The 24289-nt window shown below is 41.3% G+C and overlaps 4 protein-coding genes across 13 annotated transcripts; 2 read left to right on the top strand and 2 right to left on the bottom strand.

The window, feature by feature from the left end:
• Positions 1-521: 521 nt before the first annotated feature.
• LOC117574883 (inhibitor of nuclear factor kappa-B kinase subunit beta) lies at positions 522-3750 on the bottom strand. Its single transcript, XM_034258915.2, has 6 exons — positions 3529-3750; positions 2868-3131; positions 1603-2798; positions 1353-1534; positions 876-1286; positions 522-810 (listed from the first exon to the last, which is right to left on the bottom strand). Exons 1-6 carry the CDS (start codon positions 3638-3640, stop codon positions 780-782), a joined length of 2196 nt encoding a protein of 731 aa, XP_034114806.2. The 5' UTR covers positions 3641-3750; the 3' UTR covers positions 522-779.
• Positions 3751-3994: 244 nt separating this feature from the next.
• LOC117574352 (histone-arginine methyltransferase METTL23) lies at positions 3995-5183 on the top strand. 2 transcript variants are annotated; one of them, XM_052007840.1, is made up of 3 exons: positions 3995-4212; positions 4244-4293; positions 4351-5183. In XM_052007840.1, the coding sequence occupies exons 1-3, from the start codon at positions 4119-4121 to the stop codon at positions 4966-4968; spliced, it is 762 nt and encodes a 253-aa protein (XP_051863800.1). In that variant the 5' UTR covers positions 3995-4118; the 3' UTR covers positions 4969-5183. The 2 variants fall into 2 exon arrangements, with proteins under 2 accessions (XP_051863800.1, XP_034114064.2); XM_034258173.2 differs by having other exon boundaries at positions 3999-4293.
• Positions 5184-5552: 369 nt separating this feature from the next.
• On the top strand, positions 5553-16381 carry LOC117576537 (protein mini spindles). Of its 9 annotated transcripts, none has more exons than XM_034261364.2 (17): positions 5553-5885; positions 6825-7597; positions 7656-7726; positions 7792-7899; positions 8222-8541; positions 8605-11117; positions 11489-11726; positions 11785-12308; positions 12607-12708; positions 13029-13457; positions 13511-13700; positions 13759-14012; positions 14082-14412; positions 14468-14653; positions 14713-14854; positions 14979-15181; positions 15315-16381. In XM_034261364.2, the coding sequence occupies exons 2-17, from the start codon at positions 6909-6911 to the stop codon at positions 15393-15395; spliced, it is 6381 nt and encodes a 2126-aa protein (XP_034117255.2). In that variant the 5' UTR covers positions 5553-5885; positions 6825-6908; the 3' UTR covers positions 15396-16381. The 9 variants fall into 9 exon arrangements, with proteins under 9 accessions (XP_034117255.2, XP_034117258.2, XP_034117260.2 ...); XM_034261367.2 differs by having other exon boundaries at positions 14979-15253; XM_034261366.2 differs by having other exon boundaries at positions 5554-5885; positions 15003-15181.
• On the bottom strand, positions 16202-23745 carry LOC117576539 (NACHT and WD repeat domain-containing protein 2). Its single transcript, XM_034261374.2, has 14 exons — positions 23346-23745; positions 22851-23260; positions 22650-22794; positions 22365-22590; positions 21868-22309; positions 21533-21733; positions 20178-20764; positions 19530-19791; positions 19083-19475; positions 18713-19026; positions 18561-18664; positions 17381-18505; positions 17121-17320; positions 16202-17066 (listed from the first exon to the last, which is right to left on the bottom strand). The coding sequence occupies exons 1-14, from the start codon at positions 23446-23448 to the stop codon at positions 16383-16385; spliced, it is 5196 nt and encodes a 1731-aa protein (XP_034117265.2). The 5' UTR covers positions 23449-23745; the 3' UTR covers positions 16202-16382.
• Between the last annotated feature and the right edge of the window lie 544 nt (positions 23746-24289).

Here is a 24289-nt window from a genome sequence, read left to right as displayed (position 1 = left end):
TATAAATACGTATGTCTCACCACCAGCTGGCCAATATACAATAAACCATAGTAGACATTCGTTTAACGCAACCCCAATAATTGAAACAGTCAGAATGTTTAATATAAAATCAATAAATTCAATCTTTTCAATAATACACTACTTATTGTATATAGGAATTTACTCTATTTCTTTTTATGAGAATAGAATATGTTTTACATTTCAAATGTTCCAAAAAAAGATGCCTTGACTTCTACTGTGCACTCGAATCTAATGTAATGTATTTAGATTTCTGGACAAAACGAAATAATTTCAACTAGACTGTTATATACAATATGTATTTAAGATGTCTTTATATTTTGCAATAGCCAAATACAAGCACGTCTGTATTCTGATATAAACTTGTAAATTCACAGAACTATGTATTTCTTATATACAAACTGAAACAGTTGTGCAATTTTCCAGACAATTGCAATCAGTCCAAAAGTATCTTGTTTCACAGCCAAGCATTTATTATACTAATTGAAAACAAATTAATAAATGATGTACGGGAATATATGTATTTTTAATCTAAATATAAAATATAACAAATATTAAAAGGCAATGGTGATTTTCGGATGAATAAAATTGCATTTAACATGCATTAACATATGTATAAAACATAATGAGCAATAGAAACAAAACAAATACGAATTCTAGGAAATTTTTTAAAAAAATTAAGGAAAACTAAAAATTAGTTTCTTAACAAAGCAGTTGTAACGGTTATTAAAATAATATCAAAAATCTGTTCTCCAACTTTTTCACTGTTCAGTTTCCATTGCGTTTTCCAAACTAGAACCAAATTTGAATAAAATATAAGTATATGGCTATGACTGGCAATCAGATAAGATACTCACAGCAGACTGGTTTGTAGCGCTTGATCTATGATACTCCTGGTATTAAAGCTGTCGAATGTATCCAAATCAGCGCTTGGTACCTCATTTACGGTATCAAAGTGCAATTGACTAATAGCATTACTAAGTTGCAACATAGAAGGGGGTTCATTGGAAGTGGCAGCTGGTAACATTTGCAGATTCAGCTGCAATAATTGCATGCGAATATCCTTGAGACGTTGACATGCAGTCTGCAAAGTGTTTGGTATAATAGCGAAGCGATTTAGCGCCTGATTAAGGCTCTCGCGCAAAAACTTCAATTTTTCATCCATGAGAAGAGAATGACGCTCTTTCGCCAGATTTATCACAATATTGTAAGCATCCGAGCACGACAACTTATCACCGTGCGTGATGTAAAGTTTTCGAAATCGCGAGCTGCATGAAAATGTACGGATTTATAAAAGAATTCTTTAATATCTTAAATTGAATATTTATACATACAGTTTGTATGTGTCGGCATCCATAAACGATTTGTAGATATCAGCACTTTGCTTAATCGCTACGTCACGGATGATGCCCAAAGAGGAGTCGTAATGATGAATTGTTTGCTCAATGAGAGATATGATTTCGTTACTTAAATTGGCCAGTCTCTGCACATTAGTCTCAAACTCTTCTTTATTGGCCTGAATAAAAAAGGAATATTTAATGATATTAATTTCCAGTTTAATACTTAATTTGACCATATACAAACCATATTCAATTTATTCTGTTGTTTTGCTGCAGAAATTAGCGCATCGAAATGAGACATTGCTCCACAGCATTGTTCTTTCTCGATATTGACCGTTTTGATTACTGATTGATAAATCAGCATATCGTGTTCTAAAGACATAGCATGCTCCTTAAATCCAAACAGCATAGTTCGCATGGTTGCGTGCTCCTTACTAAGTATATAGTGAATGTCAAGGACCATTCTGTCCATCACCCAGGGTGGCCATTTCTTTTGGGAGCCAATGCAGTTCTGAACCAGATCTGTCATGCAACAAGGGGGTGCTGAATAGTCGCAGTGCTTCATATTGAAGATGTAGACCATCACTGGGGGACCCTTTGACGCCTCACTTGTATCACACCATTCATCTACGTAGAGATCTATGGGTTGTGTCACACGAGTCACTCGTCCATGCGGATGTCCCGTGGGAAGCATCAGATAGAGAGAGTCCACCTTCATATCAGTATCCTTGGCTATTTTTAGAGCCAGTTCAGACATTGCCATCGTCGGAGTTACAACATACTCCAGGCGTTGATATTTAAATGCCACAAATAAGGTCAAAACCTTCAGCCCAAGCAGATCATCGATCTTAGTAAATATAATGGGTGATCTGGATGGGCCTTGTACTCCATCAGTTGCTCCTTGAATGCCGCGTCGGGAATAATCCGAGTCAAGTGCCAACGAAAGAAACTCTTTCAATTTGGCCACAAAGTGACTGCTGAGATGGTGCTTTACTGCCAGCTCAGTGTGAAAATGGAAGCGTTCCTCCTCCTCGACATCCTCCGTTATGGCAATACAATTGCGCGGCTTCTTACACAGATTAAAGTGGATGTTGAAGGGTTTCTGATGCGGTATAAATGGCAATACGCCGGTTGCAATTTCATAGCCAATAATACCCATTGACCAGAAGTCAACACTGTTGTTGTACTTGCCGCTATCAACAACTTCGGGTGCAAAGTAATGACGTGTTCCAACAACACTCTGCAGCATTGTCTCCGCGGGCATATTACGTGCCAAACCAAAATCTGTAAGCTTGTATAGCTTACGACTATTAGGAAGGCGATGTATTACAATGTTATCAGGCTTTAGATCACGATGACAGATGCCACATGTATTGTGCAAGAAGACAACAGATTGGCGCAGACAACTAAGTATATTACACACCTCAGACTGCACGAGACCTGAAATAACAATTAGATACATCTTTAAGCTATTTACCAATAAAAATGTAGATGCAAAAGTGAACTCACCATTAACATTGGGTGCTTGTTGTAGAAGTTTTCGCACATCGCCTCCATTGCAATATTCTAGAATAATCACAGGAAGTTGCCAAATATGGTTATCATTCAATTGTTTTATAAATTCAGCGGATTCGTCGCCCAGCTGCACACCAGCAACAATGAACGTCAAATTTTGAAACTGCCGGGTCCAGTTATACTCCTTTATCCAGCGTTCCTTTAACTTGCGTTCCTGATCAGCGCCAATGTTAGTGTCATTTTTGATATGCTTCGTCGCTGAAAAGATAATCAAGTATATACAATATACATATGTATATGTACACAATACACATTGATCTCTGCAAATCAATTGCGTATTAACATGAAGTTCCAATTGGATGCTGACTCAGCGATGAGAGCTTTGGCGAAGCGGCAATTTTAAATCTTACTAGGCTCCCTTAAGTTATCAGTAATTTGTCACACACACACACACAAAAACGCACACAAGACACTCACACACTCGCTCCCACCATAAACAAACATACAGAATGTTTGAATCAGCGAATTCTAGGAACTGGCATGCATTTTCTATTGAAGTGTTGGATAGCGTATATGTATATATATTATAGTCATATTTGTGTGTGTAAATAGTTTTGAATAGAAGCACGTTCACTATATAATATATGCATCATACCAATTTCCTGATTTGTTACAATATTTTTCCATTGTTGAACTTCTCCAAAGCCTCCTTGGCCCAATTGTCGTATTAGTTGCCAGTCGCCGACGCGATGTAATTTATGCGGCATGATTTTTCATTTATAATTAGAAAAACTGAGTTCTACGATTTTTTACGGCGCTACTTTTTTATTTATAGCGACTGCTGCATCAAGTACAACTACACAGTCTCCAACGGCTAAAACTAATGCAGCCCTGAAGAAAGAGCAGCTGATCGCCCAGGAAAATTTCGCTACTTATTTGTCATAACCACTTATTAATTAGAAAAACTATTAAGTTGCACAGTATACCAAAACTAGTGTTCAAAAATAAAACATTTTCGAATTTAAATGTTTATTAACCATTAACCATTTAACCGTATCAGCAGCTTGTAACTGCTACTTGTGGTATATCGCATTAGGCTCATTTTTAACTGTTACTTGGTCACACTCCATTGTCTCATCGCTATTGTAGTGGCAAACAGGTTGTAAACAAAAGAGGCGGTTGCTGTAAAAAGTGTAATTTATAAATAAAAAGGACCTTATTTTATGTTCGCATGTTCGTGTAAAAATGCGTTTTCACATGAACGGAAGCAGCGATGATAATGAAATTGTGGCTACCACAGCCAGCGCTGAGCATATGCGCAAGTTTGTATTTAACTCATGCAACGATGATGAAACGGGATCGCGATGGAGTTGGAAACCCCGAGACAATTATCGAGCGTTTGGAAATAAAAATACCAGAAGTAACAATAATGAATGTTTCCCTACAAAGTGTTTGCATTATTTTGTGTTTCCCATAGATCCTGCAAGGCGCCTATTCATTCTACACGTGGCCCAGTGCTCCAGTTCTTGCGCATTTTCTATGGGAGCGTCGCCAAACACTTGTTTGTAAACGCATCCTAGAGCTGGGCGCTGGCACCGCATTACCTGGCATATTGGCCGCCAAGTGTGGAGCCCAGGTGGTGCTCAGTGATAATTGCATATTGCCCAAGTCCTTGGCACACATCCGCAAATCCTGCCTCGCGAATCAGTTGAACCCAGGCGTCGACATTGATGTGGTTGGCTTGAGTTGGGGCCTTTTACTAAACAGTGTGTTTCGCTTGCCACCATTGGACCTCATCATTGCAGCCGACTGCTTCTATGATCCCACTGTCTTTGAGGACATCATTGTGACGGTTGCGTTTCTGTTGGAGCGCAATCGTGGTGCCAAGTTCATATTCACCTACCAGGAACGTAGTGCTGACTGGTCCATTGAGGCACTGCTCAAGAAGTGGAAACTGCACGCGTCGAGTATAAACATGGACGAGATTGGGAAGCAATCGGGAGTAGATTTATTGGAATTTATGGGAGGGCATACGATACACCTGCTGGAGATTACGCTTGTAGATCAGGAGCGTGTGGAGGATTTAGTCGAGTAACAATTATATAGAAGTGAACAAATGTCAATGCAACTATTTTGTATGTATAAGTCAAAAATCACTGGCGAAACTTTGATGATTTCGTATTAACATCCATGTTTTTGCTGCCATATATATAATAATAATTTGTATTATTGTTAAATTATTCCCTTACTCTTTACATATTCTGCAGATTAAAGCCTAAATATAATAAACTATAATGCTTTTTAAAATGAGCCCTAAGAAATATGTACTTTTTCACAGTGAATAGCAACAAAAAACTTTGCAACAGGTGTTGTACACTAACATTTTTAGAATACATTTTAAGCAGCGCTAATACATTTTTATAATAAACAGTTTTATAATTTAATATACAGAAAAAAATTTACAAATAATTTGTTTACGTAATATAAAAAATATTCAAAGTAAAAGAAATATTTTTTCCGGTGTCTTCATTTATAAAAACAATTGCGAAATATTCAAATTTAACTGTTCGCGGCTATGTTAAGTAATAACAGAGCTGCTCCTCGTCTGAAGAGAGCGGCTGCAGTGAATACGCGCCATGACGGCATTCTCACGGAAACGCCGACAAGTATTTCACAGACAGCGAGCGTCGCAGTCGCTTGTTTAAAAAGTTTGTGCACAGTTTTATTATTTATTTACGAGACGCAAAATAACCTATACTATTTATTAAGATCGTGATCTGAAGTGCACGCCAGTTGGTTCAGTTTTTATTATTTAGTGCAATTTGTACGGCCAGGCATTTCGATCTCGCTCAGCACTACAAAGAAAGCCGTGTCAGTGTCAGTGTTTTATTGTGCCTGTGTGTTGGTTTTGTGTTTGCCTTCTACGCGCCTGTGAAAAATCGAAGTTATTGCATTACGTTGTGCCAGCTGCCCAGCTGCTTGTCCTATGGGATTTTGACTTGCGTTTTAATGGTGAGTGGGGTTCAACAGAATGTACGGAAACGCGCATAGCAATGCACTTTGTTATTTTGTTTGCTGCTGGTGGGCGTCATATGCGATTTTCCTATTGCACACAATTTTTGGCAAGCTAGTTTTTAGCTACTTTAAATTAATTTCAACAAATTTAATTAGAAGCAGGCACAAGCGGTAGTCGACGGCATTTTGTTGACGCATAACGCTTTTTGAGAAACATTTGCTGTTATGATTGATCCGTTAATTCGAAACTGTGAGGGAGTGTGAGCGTCATGCTCACTCTCTTTCTCAATAAGAATCGCCCGAGAGCGATGGCGAGAGCGAGAAGACAAAGGGTGAGAGTGAGAAAACCGCACGGCGTTGACATAGCGGAGTATGCGACATTAGCGAATGCTAAATACTCTACATGTTACCTGAAGGCGTGCGAGTTATGCTAAGGGGTGGAGGGACGCTATTTACGTATCAGATTTATGGGTTGTCGCTGATTGGTTGGCGCGGACACGATTCAAAATGCGCGCGCTATGAGTTCATCATGGGTGCGTGCCCAATCCTTAGCCTTACATTCGTCATTTTTAGATAAATTCGCAAGCGATTGTTAAAAATAAACAAATGGGAATAGATTTCTTGTTTGTTTGGCAGAAAATTAAAGCACAGTCTAAATATGGCAATGCGACCTATTTAATTTTGTCGCCTGCCAAGCAAGAAAGAGTATCTCAAGCATGACGACGCTGCATTCCTTGGGCCAATATTTCACCGGCAATTAAGCTCAATTTTGAAACATTAACTTTGATTTACAAAGCAACACATGAAAGTTATGCTTGATTGAATATCTGCATTTTGTTTTTCACATACTAAGCTTTTAATGTCTTCCAACATGCCAAAATAAGGTTTATTTTTTAAGTATTTTCGGAATCAAGCATTTGTTTTTTCCGCTTTCAGCTATTCACGTTCTGCCTTTCGTTAAGCTAAGCCAATCGCTCATAGTCAAAAAAAAAAGGATATAAAGATAAAGTTACAGCAGAGATGGCTGAGGATACCGAGTACAAAAAGTTGCCCATTGAGGAGCGATGCGTTCACAAGCTGTGGAAGGCTAGAGTCGATGGCTACGAAGAGGCAGCTAAACTCTTTCGCGAATTAGACGATGAGAAGTCTCCGGAATGGTCTAAGTATGCGGGACTCATCAAGAAAATGGTGGTCGATTCAAATGCTTTGGCCCAAGAGAAGGGATTGGAGGCCGCATTGATATTCGTTGAGAACAGCGGCTTTGCCGGGCGAACAGTGGGTGATGTGATGACGGGAATTGTCCAGAAATGCATTGCAGCGCCCAAGACAAAGACAAAGGAACTATCTGTGCAGGTCACACTTATGTATGTGGAGATTGAGAAGCAAGAGGCTGTATTAGAAGAGCTGGTTAAGGGCATGGAACACAAGAATCCAAAGATCGTGTCTGCCTGTGTTGCAGCTACCACACAAGCAATGAAAGAATTTGGCACCAAGGTTATTGGCGTCAAGCCGATCATCAAAAAACTGGCTCCCCTTATGTCAGATCGCGACAAAGCTGTACGCGATGAAACCAAGCAGTTAGCAGTGGAAATGTATCGCTGGATTGGAGCTGCTATGAAGTCACACATTGCCTCGTTGCCACAGGTGACAATCAAAGAACTGGAAGATGAGTTTGAGAAATTAAAGGGTGAAAGGGCCGAGCCAACCAGGTGAATGCAATTGTAACTTCTAATACTCAATATAGCAACCTGACTTTCCATTTTCCAGATATTTAAAATCACAGCAGGAAAAACAGGCAAAAATTGCAGATGAAGCCGCCACTGAGGATGCCTACAATGGTAAATATGAATCTTTGGAGATTTAATTTTATTCCTTGTGTAATGCTAAATGTGCCTATACACAGAAAAAGTAACTCCCTTAAAGAACAATTCTGAAAAGAAGAAAAAATGCCGTAAGCCCGATATTAGTTTATACCGGTATAGCCCGCCGAAGTGTTCATATCCTCGCCTAGGTATAATTTATGAATGAAAATTCATTTAATTTTCGCCATTTGTACATTTTAACAAAGTCACACAATTGCGCTCTAGATACACCCGACTTACAAAAGAATAATATCAAATAAAAGTATATTTATGAAATTTCGTAAAATTATACAAAAAGCTTTCAGAATATTGAACATGCCAATATAATGTATATCTATTTGTAAGCACAAATTGTTTCAACATAGCAGTTTTTGGTTACTACGGAATTAAGACTGTTATTGTACAATATCCACTTAAATCATGTACAATTTTAATTAAATTGATTTATTTTTTGAAATACTAACTATGCAGATGATGACGCTGAAGCTGGCGCTGAGGAAGTAGACCCAATGGATCTAATTGATCCAGTTGATATTCTCTCCAAGATGCCCAAAGATTTTTATGACAAGCTAGAAGAGAAGAAGTGGACTCTGCGTAAAGAATCGCTTGAAACACTGGAGAAGTTGCTCACTGATAATCCAAAAGTTGAGAATGGTGAATATGGCGCGCTGGTCAACGCACTGAAGAAAGTCATTACCAAGGACTCGAATGTTGTACTCGTTGCCATGGCCGGCAAATGTTTGGCTTTACTGGCCAAAGGTCTTTCCAAACGCTTCTCCAACTACGCTACTGTAAGCTATAAATTTACAATTGCTTTTCATTTGAGTTAGATAAATAACTTGCTTTTATTATAGGCTTGTGTATCATCACTCTTGGAAAAATTCAAGGAGAAGAAACCAAATGTTGTAAGCGCTCTGCGTGAGGCAATGGATGCCATTTATGGCTCGACAACATTGGAGGCTCAACAGGAGTCTATTGTGGAAGCTCTCGCCAACAAAAATCCTAGTGTCAAGTCCGAGACGGCACTATTCCTGGCGCGTGCTCTCACTCGTACCCAACCAACGGCGTTAAACAAAAAACTCATTAAATTACTAACCACAACATTGATAAAGACGCTCAATGAATCCGACCCAGTTGTGCGTGACAGCAGCGCTGAAGCCCTGGGTACACTGATGAAGCTGGTCAGCGAGAAGGCGTTGACGCCACTGTTAGTCGATGTGGATCCATTGAAATTGAGCAAAATTAAGGAGTGTCACGATAAGGCCGAAATTAAGATCAAGGTAGCTGCACCCAAAAAGGAGGCACGTCCTGCAACAGCACCAGCGGCAAAGCCAGCTGCAGCTAAACCAAGCGGAGGAAGCACAGAACCCAAACCAGTGGCACGACCCGCAACATCCGGTGCTCGCAAGGTAGTCAAGAAAGCTGCAGGCGCTTCAAGTGTGGCACCAGCTGCCTTGTCGAAAGCTCCAAGTGGTAAGGCACTGGCCACAGAACGCGAAATGACACCTGAGGAGGTGCAGGATAAGGCGGATGAGCTATTACCAGCTGATATACTCAGCGGTTTAGTTGACAGCAACTGGAAGAATCGTTTAGCCGCTGTGGAACAGCTGCTAGCACAAATCACCAGTTTCGACAGCAAACAGCCGGGCATATCTCAAGTATTGGTGCGCACCATCAGCGGACGCAAGCCTGGCCTCAAGGAAATGAACTTCCAAGTGCTGAAATACAAACTGGACATAATACGCAGTGTGGCTGAGAACTATCCGGTGACAAACATAACAGTGGATCATGTGGCCACAGAAATAACTGAAAAACTGGGTGATGCTAAGAATAGTGGAGGAGCTGCCGATGTACTGACTGCTTTATCGGAGGCCACTAAGCTGGAGTATGTGGTCGGAAAGGTTCTTAGCTTTGCGCTAGAGCAAAAATCACCCAAAGTACAATCGGAGGCATTCAATTGGGTGAACAAATCAATTATTGAGTTTGGCTTTAAGATTCAGCCCAAATTGCTTATTGAAGATGTGAGAAAAGGCGTACAGAGCACAAATCCCACTGTTCGCGGCGCCGCCATACAACTTGTGGGCACCATGACCATGTATATGGGTAATGCTGTAATGATCTTCTTTGATGGTGAGAAACCTGCATTGAAATCGCAAATACAAACAGAGTTCAATAAGAATCTGGGCGAGAAACCTCCCAAACCAATACGTGGAGTACAGCGCAGTAGCGTTAGCCCAGAAGATGATGAGGATGATGATGGTGCTGGCGGTTCATCCGAACCTGAAGTCAATTTAGCTGATCTCTTGCCACGTGTTGATATTTCCAGTCAAATCACAGAAGCTTTGTTGAAGGAGATGTCCGACAAAGACTGGAAGACCCGTAATGAAGGACTGACAAAACTACAGGCGATCATCACTGATGCCAAGCTAATTAAGCCAAGCATTGGTGATCTGGCGCCAGCACTTGCACATCGTCTAGTCGATTCCAATGCTAAAATTGCCCAAACTGCGCTTTCGATTTGTGAGCAACTGTCGACAGCAATGGGCGCCGGGTGTCGCAGTCATGTACGCGTTCTATTCCCGGGCTTCCTCCATGCTCTGGGAGACAGTAAAAGTTTTGTGCGAGCCGCAGCTCTTAATTGCATCAACAGTTTCGGCGAGCAGGGCGGCTACAAGGAGTTCTTTGAGAGCGAAATGATTGCCGATGCCTTGAAGAGTGGCTCACCGGCACTAAAGTCCGAGCTCTGGAATTGGTTAGCTGAAAAGTTGCCGCCTTTGCCGCCCAAGTCGATACCCAAGGAGGAGCTTACCTCAATGGTGCCACATCTGTATGCGCACATTTGTGATCGCAATGTGGATGTGCGCAAGAACGCTAATGAAGCTGTCTTGGGTATTATGATTCATCTGGGCTTCGAGGCAATGAATCGGGCTCTGGACAAACAGAAGCCTGCCTCCAAAAAGGATATTATGGCCGCCCTGGAGAAGGCGCGTCCCAATTTACCAGTCAAACCGTTGCCCAAGGGTAAACAACAAGCACCCATTCCCGAGGAAACCAAAAAGGTCGTACGAAGTGGTGGCGCTGCCGCCGCTCAAAAACAAGGTGCTGGCAAAGCTGGCGCTGGAGCTGGTACAGAGAAGACAGCAGCAGCGGTGCCATCGCGTAAAAAGGATGAGGATGTTGACACATCGCCTCTGTTGGCAGTAAATAGTATCAAGAATCAGCGGCTCATCGATGAGCAAAAGATGCGTGTCCTCAAATGGACATTCACCACGCCACGCGAGGAATTTACGGACCTACTCCGCGATCAGATGACAACGGCCAATGTAAACAAGGCATTGATGGCGAACATGTTTCACGACGACTTTCGGTATGTTCGACTCTATTCTTGTGGTCCTCGGTACAATTAAATTCCATTAAATTATTACATTTTTTGTTCAAGTTTCTTACCCTTATTTCAGCCACAATCCAAAGTCTAATATTATATTTGAAGTTTTTCACGTTTTATTTTTATTTATTTTAAACACAACATCTAAATTTTCTATTTATGTATAAATAAATCGTTATTTATTTATCGTTTCCTTACTCTGCTTTATATTATTATACTTAAAGCATGAACAATTTATATTTTTAACTCATTACTTTTCTAATCAATAAGTCATCATCATAATCAAAATCACATGCGGAATGTTCGCTCATTGTTCTATTACATAATGAGCTCATTCAATATTTCTATTGCAGTTATCATTTGAAAGTAATTGAACAGTTGAGCGAGGATTTGCCGAATAACAGCAGAGCATTGATTTGTAATCTGGACCTGATATTAAAGTGGTTGACGCTGCGCTTCTATGATACGAACCCTTCTGTGCTTATTAAGGGTCTCGAGTATCTAGGACAAGTGTTCCAGATGTTGGTCGAAATGGAATACATGATGGCAGAGAATGAGGGCAGCAGCTTCGTGCCCCATTTACTGCTGAAGGCAAGCTTCAATTTTATATTTCTCCAGCAGATTAATTATTGATTGGATATTATTTCAGATTGGTGATCCAAAGGATGCAGTCCGAAATGGCGTGCGACGTGTGCTTCGACAGATAAATTTGTTGTATCCTTTTACAAAGGTCTTCTCGTACGTTATGGAAGGACTGAAATCGAAGAATGCACGACAACGCACTGAATGCCTGGATGAATTGACCTATCTCATTGAGAGCTACGGACTAAGCATTTGCCAGCCATCTCAACAGGTGGCTCTCAAGGAGATTGCACGCCAAATCTCGGATCGTGACAACTCTGTGCGCAACGCAGCTCTCAATTGCATTGTGATGGCATATTTCCTGGCCGGCGAAAAGATCTACAAACTGATTGGCCAGTTGAGCGAGAAGGATCTTTCCATGTTAGATGAGCGCATTAAACGAGCTAAAAAGACAAGAAAACCAGCTGTACCCGTCGCCGAGGTACCGCCCAACAACAGGGCAGTGACGCAAGTGGTGCAACAAGATAGCATTGAAATTGAGGATGCTGAGGGAAATGGCTGTGACGAATTGCCGCCACCTGATGAGGAGGGGTAAGTGTGATATGCCAATTTGAAATGCCCCAAGAGGGAGAAAGAACCTTTCATCAGGAATCATGATCAGTTATGAGTTTGTTTTAAGCGAGCTGAATTCATGATGGGTAATTGCACCCAATTTATATGCTCTGCTCAAAGCCAAGAAGACGATCCCAATCTTCCAAATTGTTTCGAAATTATATAGAAAGTGTGATTTTTACTAATTATTTCTCTATATTATAATATTTTTTAGTTTGGTATAATTTCTTATGATTTTAGTTTCTTTTCTTTCTGTCATTATTAATTTGCTACATAGCTGCCAGCAGCCACAGTTAAATGCCCGTGGTCGAAGCAACAAGCTAATGGAACGGAGTACCTCAAGCATAGAGACCAACTTACACTCCCTGACTCGACAGGCGTAAAGTGGCATTCATTTTTTATTTTCTTTATTTTATTTGTTTATTGCTTTTGTGTTTGTGTGTCATTGATTGTTATTGTTATCGTTATTGTTCCTGCTGTGTTATGGCTTGTGCTCTGTTTCATTGCTGTATTTTATGCTGAGTTACACTTGCCTTTATTGTCTATTGCTATTTCAAAATTTGTGAATCAAACGCTCCCACTTTATTTATTTCAAATCATTCTCACTATTATGTTTTGTCAATGTCAAAGTAATCACCAATTAAATTAAAATATTTTTTGGTAATGAGCTACATATTTTGCTTTTATCATTTTCAACAGTACATTTGATCAGGCACCGTCCGCTCAAGTGCTGCAACTGCAACAACAATTGCAGCTGCAACAACAACAGGCACAGCAACAGAGGACCAGCGGTCCCTTTGGTCTCGATCCCAATGTGATGGCCGAAATCGAAAAGGATTGGGTGCGTGCCGATCAGATGGTCTTTAAAGAATATACTCCAGTTGATACTTCGCTGCTCTTCGAGCCCATTAAAGTGATACCAACACGCGACGGATTCCAATATCCACAAGACAAATTTGATCGCCTCATTGCACGCTCGCATTACATTCAACAGAACCTGACTACGTCACCGCAGTCAAATAACACTGGCCACACGGCCAGCGGCATATCGCCCTATCGTAGTCCCATGCGCATTCAGCAACAACAGATGCAGACGCATCAGAACAACATGGACAACAATATGCCTAAGTAAGTGTTTGCGTAATTCCCGTTGTGCACTCCCCAACTAATTCCGTTTATAGCTTAGCCGATGTGTTGCCCAAGCATGATCCACAACTGGTAAAGATAATTAAGGCAGTCAGCAGCAACGATACATTAAAAGCGCGTGCAGCAATCAATGAGTTGACCGCCATCATTGAATCTCCAGAGAAACAGGCTGTGCTGCGTGACTACGAGGAAATATTCATACAAAATGTGCTGGCACAGTTGAAGGTATGTTAGTGATCGTTGCTGAATGAGCGAAATTTAATTAAATAAACTTTTCCTATAGAATCTTTCGCAGCTGCCAATATCACAGGCACTTGTGGTGTATCAGCCATTGCTTTCCATTTTGTATACGTTCTTCAATGCCAATATTCTGGGCAAAACGCTGAGCGTGGCCTGCATTAAGAATCTCATGTCTGCGCTTTTGCATCTTCTGGCCGACCAAAAATTGACCAGTGGTGATGACAGCCAATACAACAAGGTTATTAATGGCATCTGCCTCAAAGTCCTGGACAAAGCCAATTTTACAAATATTTACTGGTAAGTCTTCCAAATTTACAACGCGTGAGATGCATAGACTTTGCAATTGATTGGTTTGATCCGTTGTAGCGCCTTAATCCGATTACTGAGAGAGACCTGCCCGGTTGCGGGGCTGCCCAAGTTTACAGATTTACTAATGAAATGCATTTGGCGGAATATTAAAATGTTACCGGAGCGCACTAACGAGCTGAACTACGATGCCGTCATCTTGGAGGTGCATGAATTTATGCTGGCGTTGCCGAGTACATGGTGGCAGAATCGTCCATCAGATACGCCGTTGCGCACCGTCAAAACTATAATTCACAATATGGCCAAGGTGAAGGGTAATGCTATATTGCAGCATCTGAATCAGATACCCACACACTCTGAGCTGCACACATACTTGATACGCATCCTAAAGGTAATATGGATTAATGTCGTTGTCTGTGATGTTCTAATTTACAAATTGCTTATAGAATTTCCAAAAGGACGGAACTGTGTCCGGTACAGGTGTTTCCCCGCAGCGTCAGCAATTTTCAGCCAAGGAAATTGCCACCAAGCGAATATCGCATCAAACACATGATACGGTGTCACAGATCTTTAAGCTCATTTCGGACAAGGATACCAAGCAGCAAGGACTGCAAAAACTATACGACTTTAAGGTATATCTCAGTGTTGTAGTTCTGTTCTGATAGCGTTTATATTTGCTTCAAAATTTCAGCAACAAAATCCGGACATCGATCTAAGTACATTCTTGCAAGGAGCCAGCGCAACCTTCCACAAGTATATTGAAGAAGGTCTTGCGGAGATTGAACGACAGAATCAGAATGCAGGCTCAACGCAAGCGCCGGATAACCGCACGGGTTAGTCAAATGATTCATAAATAAAAGTATTACACTCTTCCAGACACATCTTCCTTCTGAATTAACCACACGCACCTCTCTACTAACATTTATGTATATGTGTATATCTTGCATCAATCTGCAGCTGCTACACGTTCTTATCTCACAGATGTCAACTATCAAAATGCCACACACGATCCCGACTATTGGATGGATCGTTTGCAGAATTTAATGTCCACACGAAGCGCTTCGGACGATGGCTCCCATATGCTGGACAATAAGGTAGCCGACGAGAACCTCTGCTTGAACTCGATGAATCCGCAGAAGGTGTCGCTCATCAGGCGTGAGGTGGGTGCAACCAGAACTCTTTGAGCTGGCTAATGCAATTTGAAAAGAAATAGAAAATTAAGCTAAATGATAGTAGGTTAAGTTTGTACATATATTCTTAATGCCATATTTATACACACTCTTTCTCGTTTAGAAACCCGAACTGTCGCCCAACCGTCTGCAGCACATTCAGGCTAAGCTGGCGCAGATCAAAAAGGAGAATCATGCCCAATAAGTGTGTAGATGTTGACGACTCGTATTACTGTTTATTTATCGCTATGTAGCTAGCTGATTGATCTGCTTTGGATTACTATATATATATAAATATTATACATACTATTTTTCTGATCAGATCAGCAACGAGATGAGGGCGAAGGTGTCCAGCTACGCGAAAATCATTTATTATTTATCATAACAAAATAATAACATAGCGCGTATGCTTAAAGATTCTCGGTATAATCATAATAATTTAGTAACGAGCAGAACTCGAAAGCAGGGTTAACAACAGTAACAGACAGTAACAATAATTAACAGCATACTACACAATACCTACGATTAATTACTATTACTATTACTAATGAATTGTACTACAGAAAACAAATATTCTACACATATGTATTAGCACTGAGTTATGTATTTGGTATGCGTTTCAGAGATATATTGGCTGATTTGAGATTAGGTTTTAGCTTGTTCCATTTTGCGGTTTTGTTAAGTTAGCTTGGAATTAGTTCCTTCTAATTTTACGTTAATTCACAACTGTTTACGATTATTTTTGTTCAAATTTAATAGTGAAATCCATTTGAAAACATGTTAAAGATTTGCGTAACTATTAATAAATTATAAACTGTTTTTCATCCCCCAAAAAACATAAAAATTGTTATTGTTCCCAAACCAGGATTGTTTAAAGCCAGGCCAAGCCAAGCAAGCGTAAGGCTCAGTGCATGTTAATGAACTATTGATAAATTAATTACAATTACAAACATATAACGATATACAAGCTTGTAACTAGATAAACAACAATTTTTGCTACCATAGATTACGTTTTGTTTTAACAATTGTTTAGTTTAGTTTAAGCATCATCCAGTTTAACACACACACACAGTACACACTTACACTTATACACTCCACACACTGAATACTCACAACACATACACATGCCTAAATCTTTTGTAACATGCCCCATTATTTATGCAACATAATAAACGTTATATTTATAATTCATCTACTCTGCCACAGAGACCACATCCTCGCTTATTTCAGTCAGCTCTTCGTCCTCTCCATCACCCTCGCCATTCTTGGGCTTGGCGTAACGCGAGGATATGGTAGCCACTCTAATAGCCGCCTTGAAGCCAACACGCGCTTTCATCTTTGCCAGTTTGGCCTTCCAGTTTTCGTCGCGTGATGGCAGCGCATTCAAATATTCAATCATTTCCTCCTTTTTGGGATCAACAATGGCCAACACGGACATACAGCCATCGACAGTTCCTAGCACAATGGCCCGACCATCTTTGCTGCTCTTTATAGCCGTCAGCTCAGCTTGCAGCCTATAGTTGGCTATCATCTCAGTGTCCACGGTCCGAAAAACGCGAATAGTCTTCCGACCACTGTGGTAATACGCCACATACTCGTCGTTCTCCGTGAATATGCAAATAACAGAGAACACACCCTCGGCAACTTTGGGTATGAATGTCTTGGCCGTGGTTCCTTTGCGCAGCTCTAGCATCTCAAGACCTCCTCTTGTTGGCGCATACAAGCCGCATTTGCCATCCCTTGTGAGGCTGCCACCCCATTTGGCAATGGAACGTACATGCTTCTTGCTCTTGATGTCCATGATGCTGCCTTTCTCACTGCTAATGACTGCCACTTGGTTGGCCTTGTGGGGCATGGGCACCAGTGAGAACACTTCCTGCAAGTTAACGATTAGGGCGTATGTCTAGCTTTATATTAAGTTTAAGCTGACCTTTATGGCGCATCCCTTGAGGAGTATTTTGGTTACGAAAGCGCCATTTGTGGCGCTGTACACGCCCAGACAATCCTTGCTGGACTTGTCCACAGTAACCACAACAATGTAGGCGTTATCGGCTGTGATAACCGATTGTCGGAATGGCATGCCAGTTATCATGCGAATGGGAAAATCAAAGCGAAAGAGTATTGTACCCTCTGAAAAGAATAAGTATTAAAATATCTTATGATTTTAGCATGTTAACTTCATCACTTTACCTGGCACTGATCTGACTGTCGTGATGGCTGTTAAGCGATTCAATTCATCGGAGCCACCTGCCGCTGCCGCAATGATGTCACGCTGATTCATGTTGGGCACGGACACTGTTAGCACCTTGTAACCATAATCCATGAGCGTAATTTGCTGTATGCCCGGCTGATCATCACGATAAACGACCTGTTCGGACACGCGATTCCAAATTAAAAACTTTCCAGTTTCAGATGAAATAATATAACGTCCATCTGGTGTGATCTCAGCGTGTGTAACAATAGCGCCCAAAGGACTATCTGCTAGCTTGGCTAGCAGGCGGCCGGAACGTGTCTCCCAGACACCAACACAGCTACGAGTCACTGTCACAGCCATGTCGACTTCAGAGAGACTGATGTCGTCGATCTGCAGCTCATGACGATCTATGACGTGAACCTTTTCAAATATGTTATTAATATTCCAGACTTTGACGGAGCGATCTATGGATGATGTAACCAAATTGTTCCAGTTGCCAATGGTCAGTGGCTCCAGCTGTATAATGCGTCCAAAATGCGCATCCAAGACTTTGGCCAGCTGTCCTGTGTTCAAGCACCAGACATAGAGATTCTTGCGCACGCCAGCAACAGCATAGTCCAGCTTGGAACTGACCATTATGGAATTGGATTGCATGATGCGAGTGGTGATATTTCTGACGCCATGCGGCAGAGCCAAGTACATGGCACCTTGCGTAATGGGCTCGCGTTCATTCTCCTTATCGGTGCAACCGAAATCCCAGATAACAAATCCTTTTCCGGCGGTGCCCAGCAGCATGCGATCGTGCTGATGAAGATCCAAACGCAACTGTAATAACATTTCTTTGTCATCATTCTCATATCGAGGCAACGTCTCGACAAAATTCCACTGAATCTCGCCGGTCTCCTCGTTCTCTATGAAGTCGTAGACAGACACCTCGAAGTTCTCCTCGTTGGCACAGCCATAAGCTCTAGTGCGTCCCTTATTCATGACTAAAGCACTGAAAAAGTGCACTGAATTGGAAAGATTGGAACCACGACAAGAATCCAGGCGCAGGCGAATTTCGTTAATGGAACCCGACCAGAAAATAACATTGTAATCCGTAGGACTAAAGAACTCCATGGCTGCGAGGACATATAGAAATAGTATATAAAGTCACATAAGACTAGCATTACTTACACAACATCTCCCAACCAGTATTCTCGCCAGATATATCAAAGATTTCCAGCAGATTACCACGCATATCAAACTTCGCCCAGCGTAGCTTGCAATTGAGGAATAAACTAATAGGGATTTAGATATTGACAGTTACAATTCATTTAAAAACTTACTTTTGATTTAGTAAATACAGTCCACTGACTTGACCATCGCCTTCCTCAAAAGGACTATTGATCACAACAAACTCACTGGAGAGCATGTTGAGCAGCACCGTCTGGTTGTTGTTCGAATAGGCGGCTGCCCATTTGTTATCCGGACTCAAGACCAGCTGCTGCATGATGCCCTCAATACCAGGATTAACATCACGAGTAAGATCCGAAGTGGACAAATCAAAGGTGATAAAGTGCGTCGATATAGAAACCATGTAACGCATGTCGCTGGTGAGGCAGAATGCAAACACAGCAAACTGATGTCCCTCCAGGGAGTACTAATAAAAAAGAATTAGTTTCGTAGCTTTATCAATATGATGATAGCTTGATATACCTTAAGAGGACCGCCAGGTGTGTGCAGGCAATGATTAACCGGGATCAAAGCACAGTCCTTGGGTCCGCAGCGATCACAGGCTCGCAATAACATTTTAATGTTGGGATTGCCACCGATCTCGGGCAGCAGACGTCCAATGAGTTGTGGTGCTAACATATTTGGGTAAATAGCGAGAATGGCGCCACCTAAACGTAAAGCATCCGCAACCAACATCAGCTCACGCTTCGATTCCTTGTCCTCTGTATTTGTAGACGCATCCTCGAAATCAGCCAGCACCGCCTGCAGTGGACAGCTGGATAGTTTGGCATGTAACCAATCATAATTGAAAAGTACGTGCTCAAATAAATCCTTGAAACGTCGCGATCGTACGAAGTGAAAAGGAAGTTCACCAAACTGCATTGAGAGACCTTTAAGTATCTGGTAAATTGAGGATAACATTTTACCTACTTTGCGCAAGTTGTAGCGCTTGGAGAGGCCATCCTTGCTGGTAAAAACCAGCGGCTGGATGGGTACTTTACGATCTGCGGATCCCTCCTTATCTGCCAAGCCAAAACGATGCCTCTGTATCTCCGTGAATTTGAATGGCTTGGGAATTCCACCACCCCAAATGCCTAGATAATAATCTGCAATCATGGAATGAAAATATATGGCCATGTTCATGTTCTTAAAGTAGCGCTCCTTGGCCGTGTCCTTGAATTGCCTGTGATACCTGTAGAGCACATGACGTCATAGTGATTAAATATTGAATGTCGAATACAATTTTGGGTTAGTGTTATTCTTGCGCTGTCATGTTGTAGTTTAATTATCTCGTGTATCTGAAATCTTGTTTCAAGCAGTATTGGCAATTAAAAATCATTATTATATAATCGTTATAGTCGAATTTAGTAATTGAAATATGATCGAATAAAACAAAAATTACTAAATATACCATAAAAATGTGTGGTAATTGAACCTTCAGAAAAAAAAGTATAACAATTTTATACTTGGAAAATTAAACTAAATATCTATCACTATAGAAGGATGTTGTGGTTTCTTATTGGAAAGTGTTTGTAAATTATTCCACAAAAGTAGACCATATATTAGCCCCAATAGTACCAGTTCATAACGTTAACGCCATCAGCCTCGCGTTCGCTTAGATAGTTGGGCAGATCGTTCCGTATGCGGGTCCAGAGTAGAGGAGGTATACGACGCACAGGCGGCATATGATATTGATAGACATCGTCCAGCACTTTGTCATCTAGTGAGATCAGATCCTCGAGTTCGCTCTCGGATAGTCCCGATTTGGAGGCTGTTATGTATGCGAGTGCGTGAAACACCAAGATGCGACCATGCTGCTTCTCTACACGCTCGAAGAGCAACATGATCGAGTCCATCACTGTGTTGGCCAGATGCGTCTCCTGCGGACGTGTATAACTGCGCCATCGACATATCTCGGCAAAGACCAGCTTAACAAATATAGGCAGAGAGCACTTGCTAATGGCATTAGCCACCAAACGCCACTGGTAGTTGTTAAGATCGCGACACGCTGTCTTCATCCACATTTTGATCACGTTCATAGCCAGCTCCTCGCCCAATGCCGTCACCTCAATGAAGTTCTCCTCGACATCGATCATCTTGCAGAGCACATGATACTCATGTGAAACTGTTGGATTAGCCGGTTCGTTTGCACACGATATGATGATCTGAAAGCAATCCCAATGCCATATGTATATCATGCGCAGATAGGGTAGAAATATATGATACTTGAACAGCCCAGGAGCTGGCTGCTTAAAGCTTCATGCAGAACGGCCGACAATTCATGCGACGCTTTGTGTGAGAGTGACAAATTTGTGAAAAATTTGATTGGTATTTGCGAGTGATATTGCTTAGCACGCACAAGTCAAGCAATTGGAAAAACTTACACATATAAAAAAGCTTTTAAATACTTATATAATAGTAGTACCTGGATTAAAGTCATGCAATTTGAATAGCAAAACATATGATAGAAATTACTATAAGTTAACACATCTTTTCAAAAATGCTCAAAATTAAATTCAAATTTCTAAAGCATACTTTTAAAATACTTTCTTTATGAAGGCGACCCTAAAAGTATGCTGTAGAATTCTGGCTCATTTTGAAATCTGTTTAACTGTTAAGATGACTGATGTTTCATGCAGTGCTTAGGTATAGAGCGCCCAACGGAACCAATTTTCAATCCAATGAATAATTCTCAAAATATAAAGAGATTTTGTGCAATATTATAAGAAAATCGTAGTGAAATTATCATGCAAGATTTCTTGTAATGTTTATAAAAAAGACTTTGTATATACAATAAAGTCATGCATTAGAGTAGAAATTAGAAATATATATCTATATTGTATAGAGTTCATGCATAAAATTCAAAACTTTTGGTCAAAGACAAAGACAGAGAAAGTGGAAGATAAAAACCGTCGAAAGATCCTCGAACTCACCTTACAGTGGACTGGCAAACGCGTTGGTATCCATGATACCTTATTTGAATCTTGAGTGCCCGTCAATTGATCAACTGAATCTAAGTATAGGGTAAGCGGCTGATTTGGGCTAGCATAAGTTAGTAATTGCTTAAAATGTGCTGTTAATGGTACAAGATCATCTGGTATATTCTCAAAGGGTAGCATATAGTTGTACGATATCTGCATAATGGTTTCAAAATTTGTTTCGTTCGGTTTTGTTTTGGATATTTGTTATATAGTGGTATGTTTTGAGTGAGAATAAAAATATCGAATTGAGTAATTTTGGTAAATTTAAATTAATGGATGGATATCACCTGCTGGCATATTGATATGAGCGTGGCCGTCAAGGCGCTCGAGTCCGGCGTTGTGCCAAGGAACCGTATGATATTGATGGGCCGCTTATCGGCGAACCATTCGCTAGCTACCAATGAGGCACTCTTGGCCAGCAATGAAGTTTTACCACAACCTCCGTCGCCAAAAAGGACAAGTGGCTTATCTGAATCCCCCAGCATATATCGCTTGATACGTTCGCAACTTTCTTCGCGGCCGTAAAAGATTTTCACCGAATTATTGCAAGCGTGCAAATGCTGAAGGATCTCAGTTACTATCTGCCCCTGTGCACTGGAGTCTTCTTTGCGCATGGCCCTATCCACGAGCTTAACAACATTCTTATAGAAGTGCGAGATGAAATGATTTAGGTACTCCTCGTGCGTTTCAATGTCGAGACCCTCGCGACCAATCCATTCCACAGTGTATCTGCAAATGTCATTCAATTAGTCACTGGAAATATGCAAACTTAAGATTTACCTACTTTTGGGCATTGCTTGACTCGATTTTTGCGGGCAGTCTGGTGTCTCTCAGGTCACCCAACAGCTTAGCAGACTCAGTGTCCAAACTGCGATTGATAATATCCACAAAGAGCGAAGCCTTCTTCAAATTTTGCAGATTTATGTTGTTTATATAGCGGACATAGGACAGACAATGGTTCTTTGTATTTTTTACATTCAATATGCCATTGATGACCTCACGTTCCGTCACTGTAATTTACAACACAAGTGTAATTTCGACCGATTAATTCTGGGAATTTTCTACTCACCTGACATGAAATAGTTATGCACATCATCCTTAGACATTTTATTGCTGGCACCCAATGAGGCGGCAGCCTTTCGCAGCAGCTTTTGCATTTTGTTGAGCGTATCCCACCAGACCGCCTGATCCTCCGCTTGCAGCTTAGGCACGCGCTGAAGCATAACATTTTATTGAATGGACTACTTCCATTTGTCTGTGTAAAGCTCACCTTGTTGTTGAAATTAATCAATATGGATGAAATGGGTTGCAACACCGAAATCGGTGGTACGGCATTGCTGTCCTTTTTATACCATAGATCGAGCAGCGCCCGATCAACGCCCATCGATGTCAACTCCTCACATATGAGCTGCAATTCCGAGGACACTATATACGTAGGAATGGGCCTATAACCATATTTCTGACCCAAAAACACAATGAAATTCGGTCCCATCGAAAGACGTTGGCAATTCTTAATCTCGCGCATGCAGAGCTCGGTTGTCATGTGATCATCTGTCGCCTCATCACGGACACCCCAACGCATGTCCACCACCTGAAACTCTAGGCCATGTTTCTCTCGACAGTAATCCTTAATCCGGGGATAACATTTGGCCATTAGTGTGTTTCTCTCCATAGTCGTATCTGATTTGCAATGGAATTGTAAACGGTTACGTAAGAATTCGCACGATAAATAGGATTTTTTTTGTTTTGTTTGTTTTCAACACACCCGTAAACGTGGAGCTCGTGAAGATACGCACAATTTTCGAGCTAACCGGCGGCAAGGACTCGAGCGAGCCCAGAAATATCGAATCTATGGTGCGGTCATCCATGATTGGAGTTATAATCCAACAATGGAGAAGAGCACTTTTTAGGACGTTCTAGAGCGGTTGAAATCCAATATGTATCTGCGGCAAACTGAGACCCAGAAAGTCCCTTAAAGTTCACATTCTATTAGTTTGCTGCTGTTTGGTCGATAATACGGATATGTGGCGCATTTGACAGTCGCCTAGTTGACGGGCTTGTTTTGAGTTCAGCTCAACCCGACACGCTTCACGGCAGTTGCCAATTCCTCTAGCTTCTCCCCAGCGTCAGTGTAGCCAGGGGCAACACCTGTTGCCAACCTGCTGCTGCTGTTGCCGTTGTTTTTAGTTAACTGTTTATAACCGTAGCCGGCTGACTGAGCGTGATTGTGTTTTGATCGAAAAGTCATTCCATTTATATGACGTTGCGTCGCATAGTATCTTTAGCTGGCAGCTGCCTCTGCTTTGATTGATGTCAGGCTTTACTTGGCTGACTGACATACAACAAGTGTTTTCAAGTGCCTTCAAGTCGACAGTTGCGTGCCTGACTTACATTCCCAGGCGTTTGCTTTGCTGGCAACTTTCAAAGTCGTTTGGTGGCTGCCAAACGGTGCCACTTAATGGGGATGCGGGTGCGACTTTTCTAGCCCCCGGTTGCAACATGGTAGGGGCATTTACAAGAGCTGCGATTGAGGCCGGAGAAGGCCAGAGAAGCATGTCTTGCTATTACTTGTAAGTCTTTAAGCATTGACCTCGACCTACGAGGTGTGCGTGTTTGCATAAATAAATCAATGGTGGTGCAAGTAGTTCAATTAGGCCAAATTTAGAGACTTGATTGGTTCCTATTTACCATTTACGGTGCTGACATTTG

The sequence above is a fragment of the Drosophila albomicans genome, chromosome 2R, assembly GCF_009650485.2.
Source record: "Drosophila albomicans strain 15112-1751.03 chromosome 2R, ASM965048v2, whole genome shotgun sequence".
Classification (NCBI taxonomy): domain Eukaryota; kingdom Metazoa; phylum Arthropoda; class Insecta; order Diptera; family Drosophilidae; genus Drosophila; species Drosophila albomicans.
Note: the sequence above shows the minus strand (reverse complement) of the source record. Positions and strands in the feature narration are given on the sequence as shown.

Coding starts and splice junctions, on each gene's coding strand:
- LOC117574883 (XM_034258915.2), bottom strand. CDS start 3,640: ATGCCGCATAAATTACATCGCGTCGGCGACTGGCAACTAATACGACAA. Junction 2,799..2,867: donor ACAAGCACCCAATGTTAATG/GTGAGTTCACTT, acceptor TTGTTATTTCAG/GTCTCGTGCAGTCTGAGGTG. Junction 811..875: donor GCGCTACAAACCAGTCTGCT/GTGAGTATCTTA, acceptor ATTTGGTTCTAG/TTTGGAAAACGCAATGGAAA.
- LOC117574352 (XM_034258173.2), top strand. CDS start 4,147: ATGATAATGAAATTGTGGCTACCACAGCCAGCGCTGAGCATATGCGCA. Junction 4,294..4,350: donor TGGAAATAAAAATACCAGAA/GTAACAATAATG, acceptor TGTTTCCCATAG/ATCCTGCAAGGCGCCTATTC.
- LOC117576537 (XM_034261364.2), top strand. CDS start 6,909: ATGGCTGAGGATACCGAGTACAAAAAGTTGCCCATTGAGGAGCGATGC. Junction 12,709..13,028: donor CACTCCCTGACTCGACAGGC/GTAAAGTGGCAT, acceptor CATTTTCAACAG/TACATTTGATCAGGCACCGT. Junction 14,413..14,467: donor ACTTGATACGCATCCTAAAG/GTAATATGGATT, acceptor AATTGCTTATAG/AATTTCCAAAAGGACGGAAC.
- LOC117576539 (XM_034261374.2), bottom strand. CDS start 23,448: ATGGATGACCGCACCATAGATTCGATATTTCTGGGCTCGCTCGAGTCC. Junction 17,321..17,380: donor GACAGTCAGATCAGTGCCAG/GTAAAGTGATGA, acceptor TATTCTTTTCAG/AGGGTACAATACTCTTTCGC. Junction 17,067..17,120: donor TCAAGGGATGCGCCATAAAG/GTCAGCTTAAAC, acceptor GTTAACTTGCAG/GAAGTGTTCTCACTGGTGCC.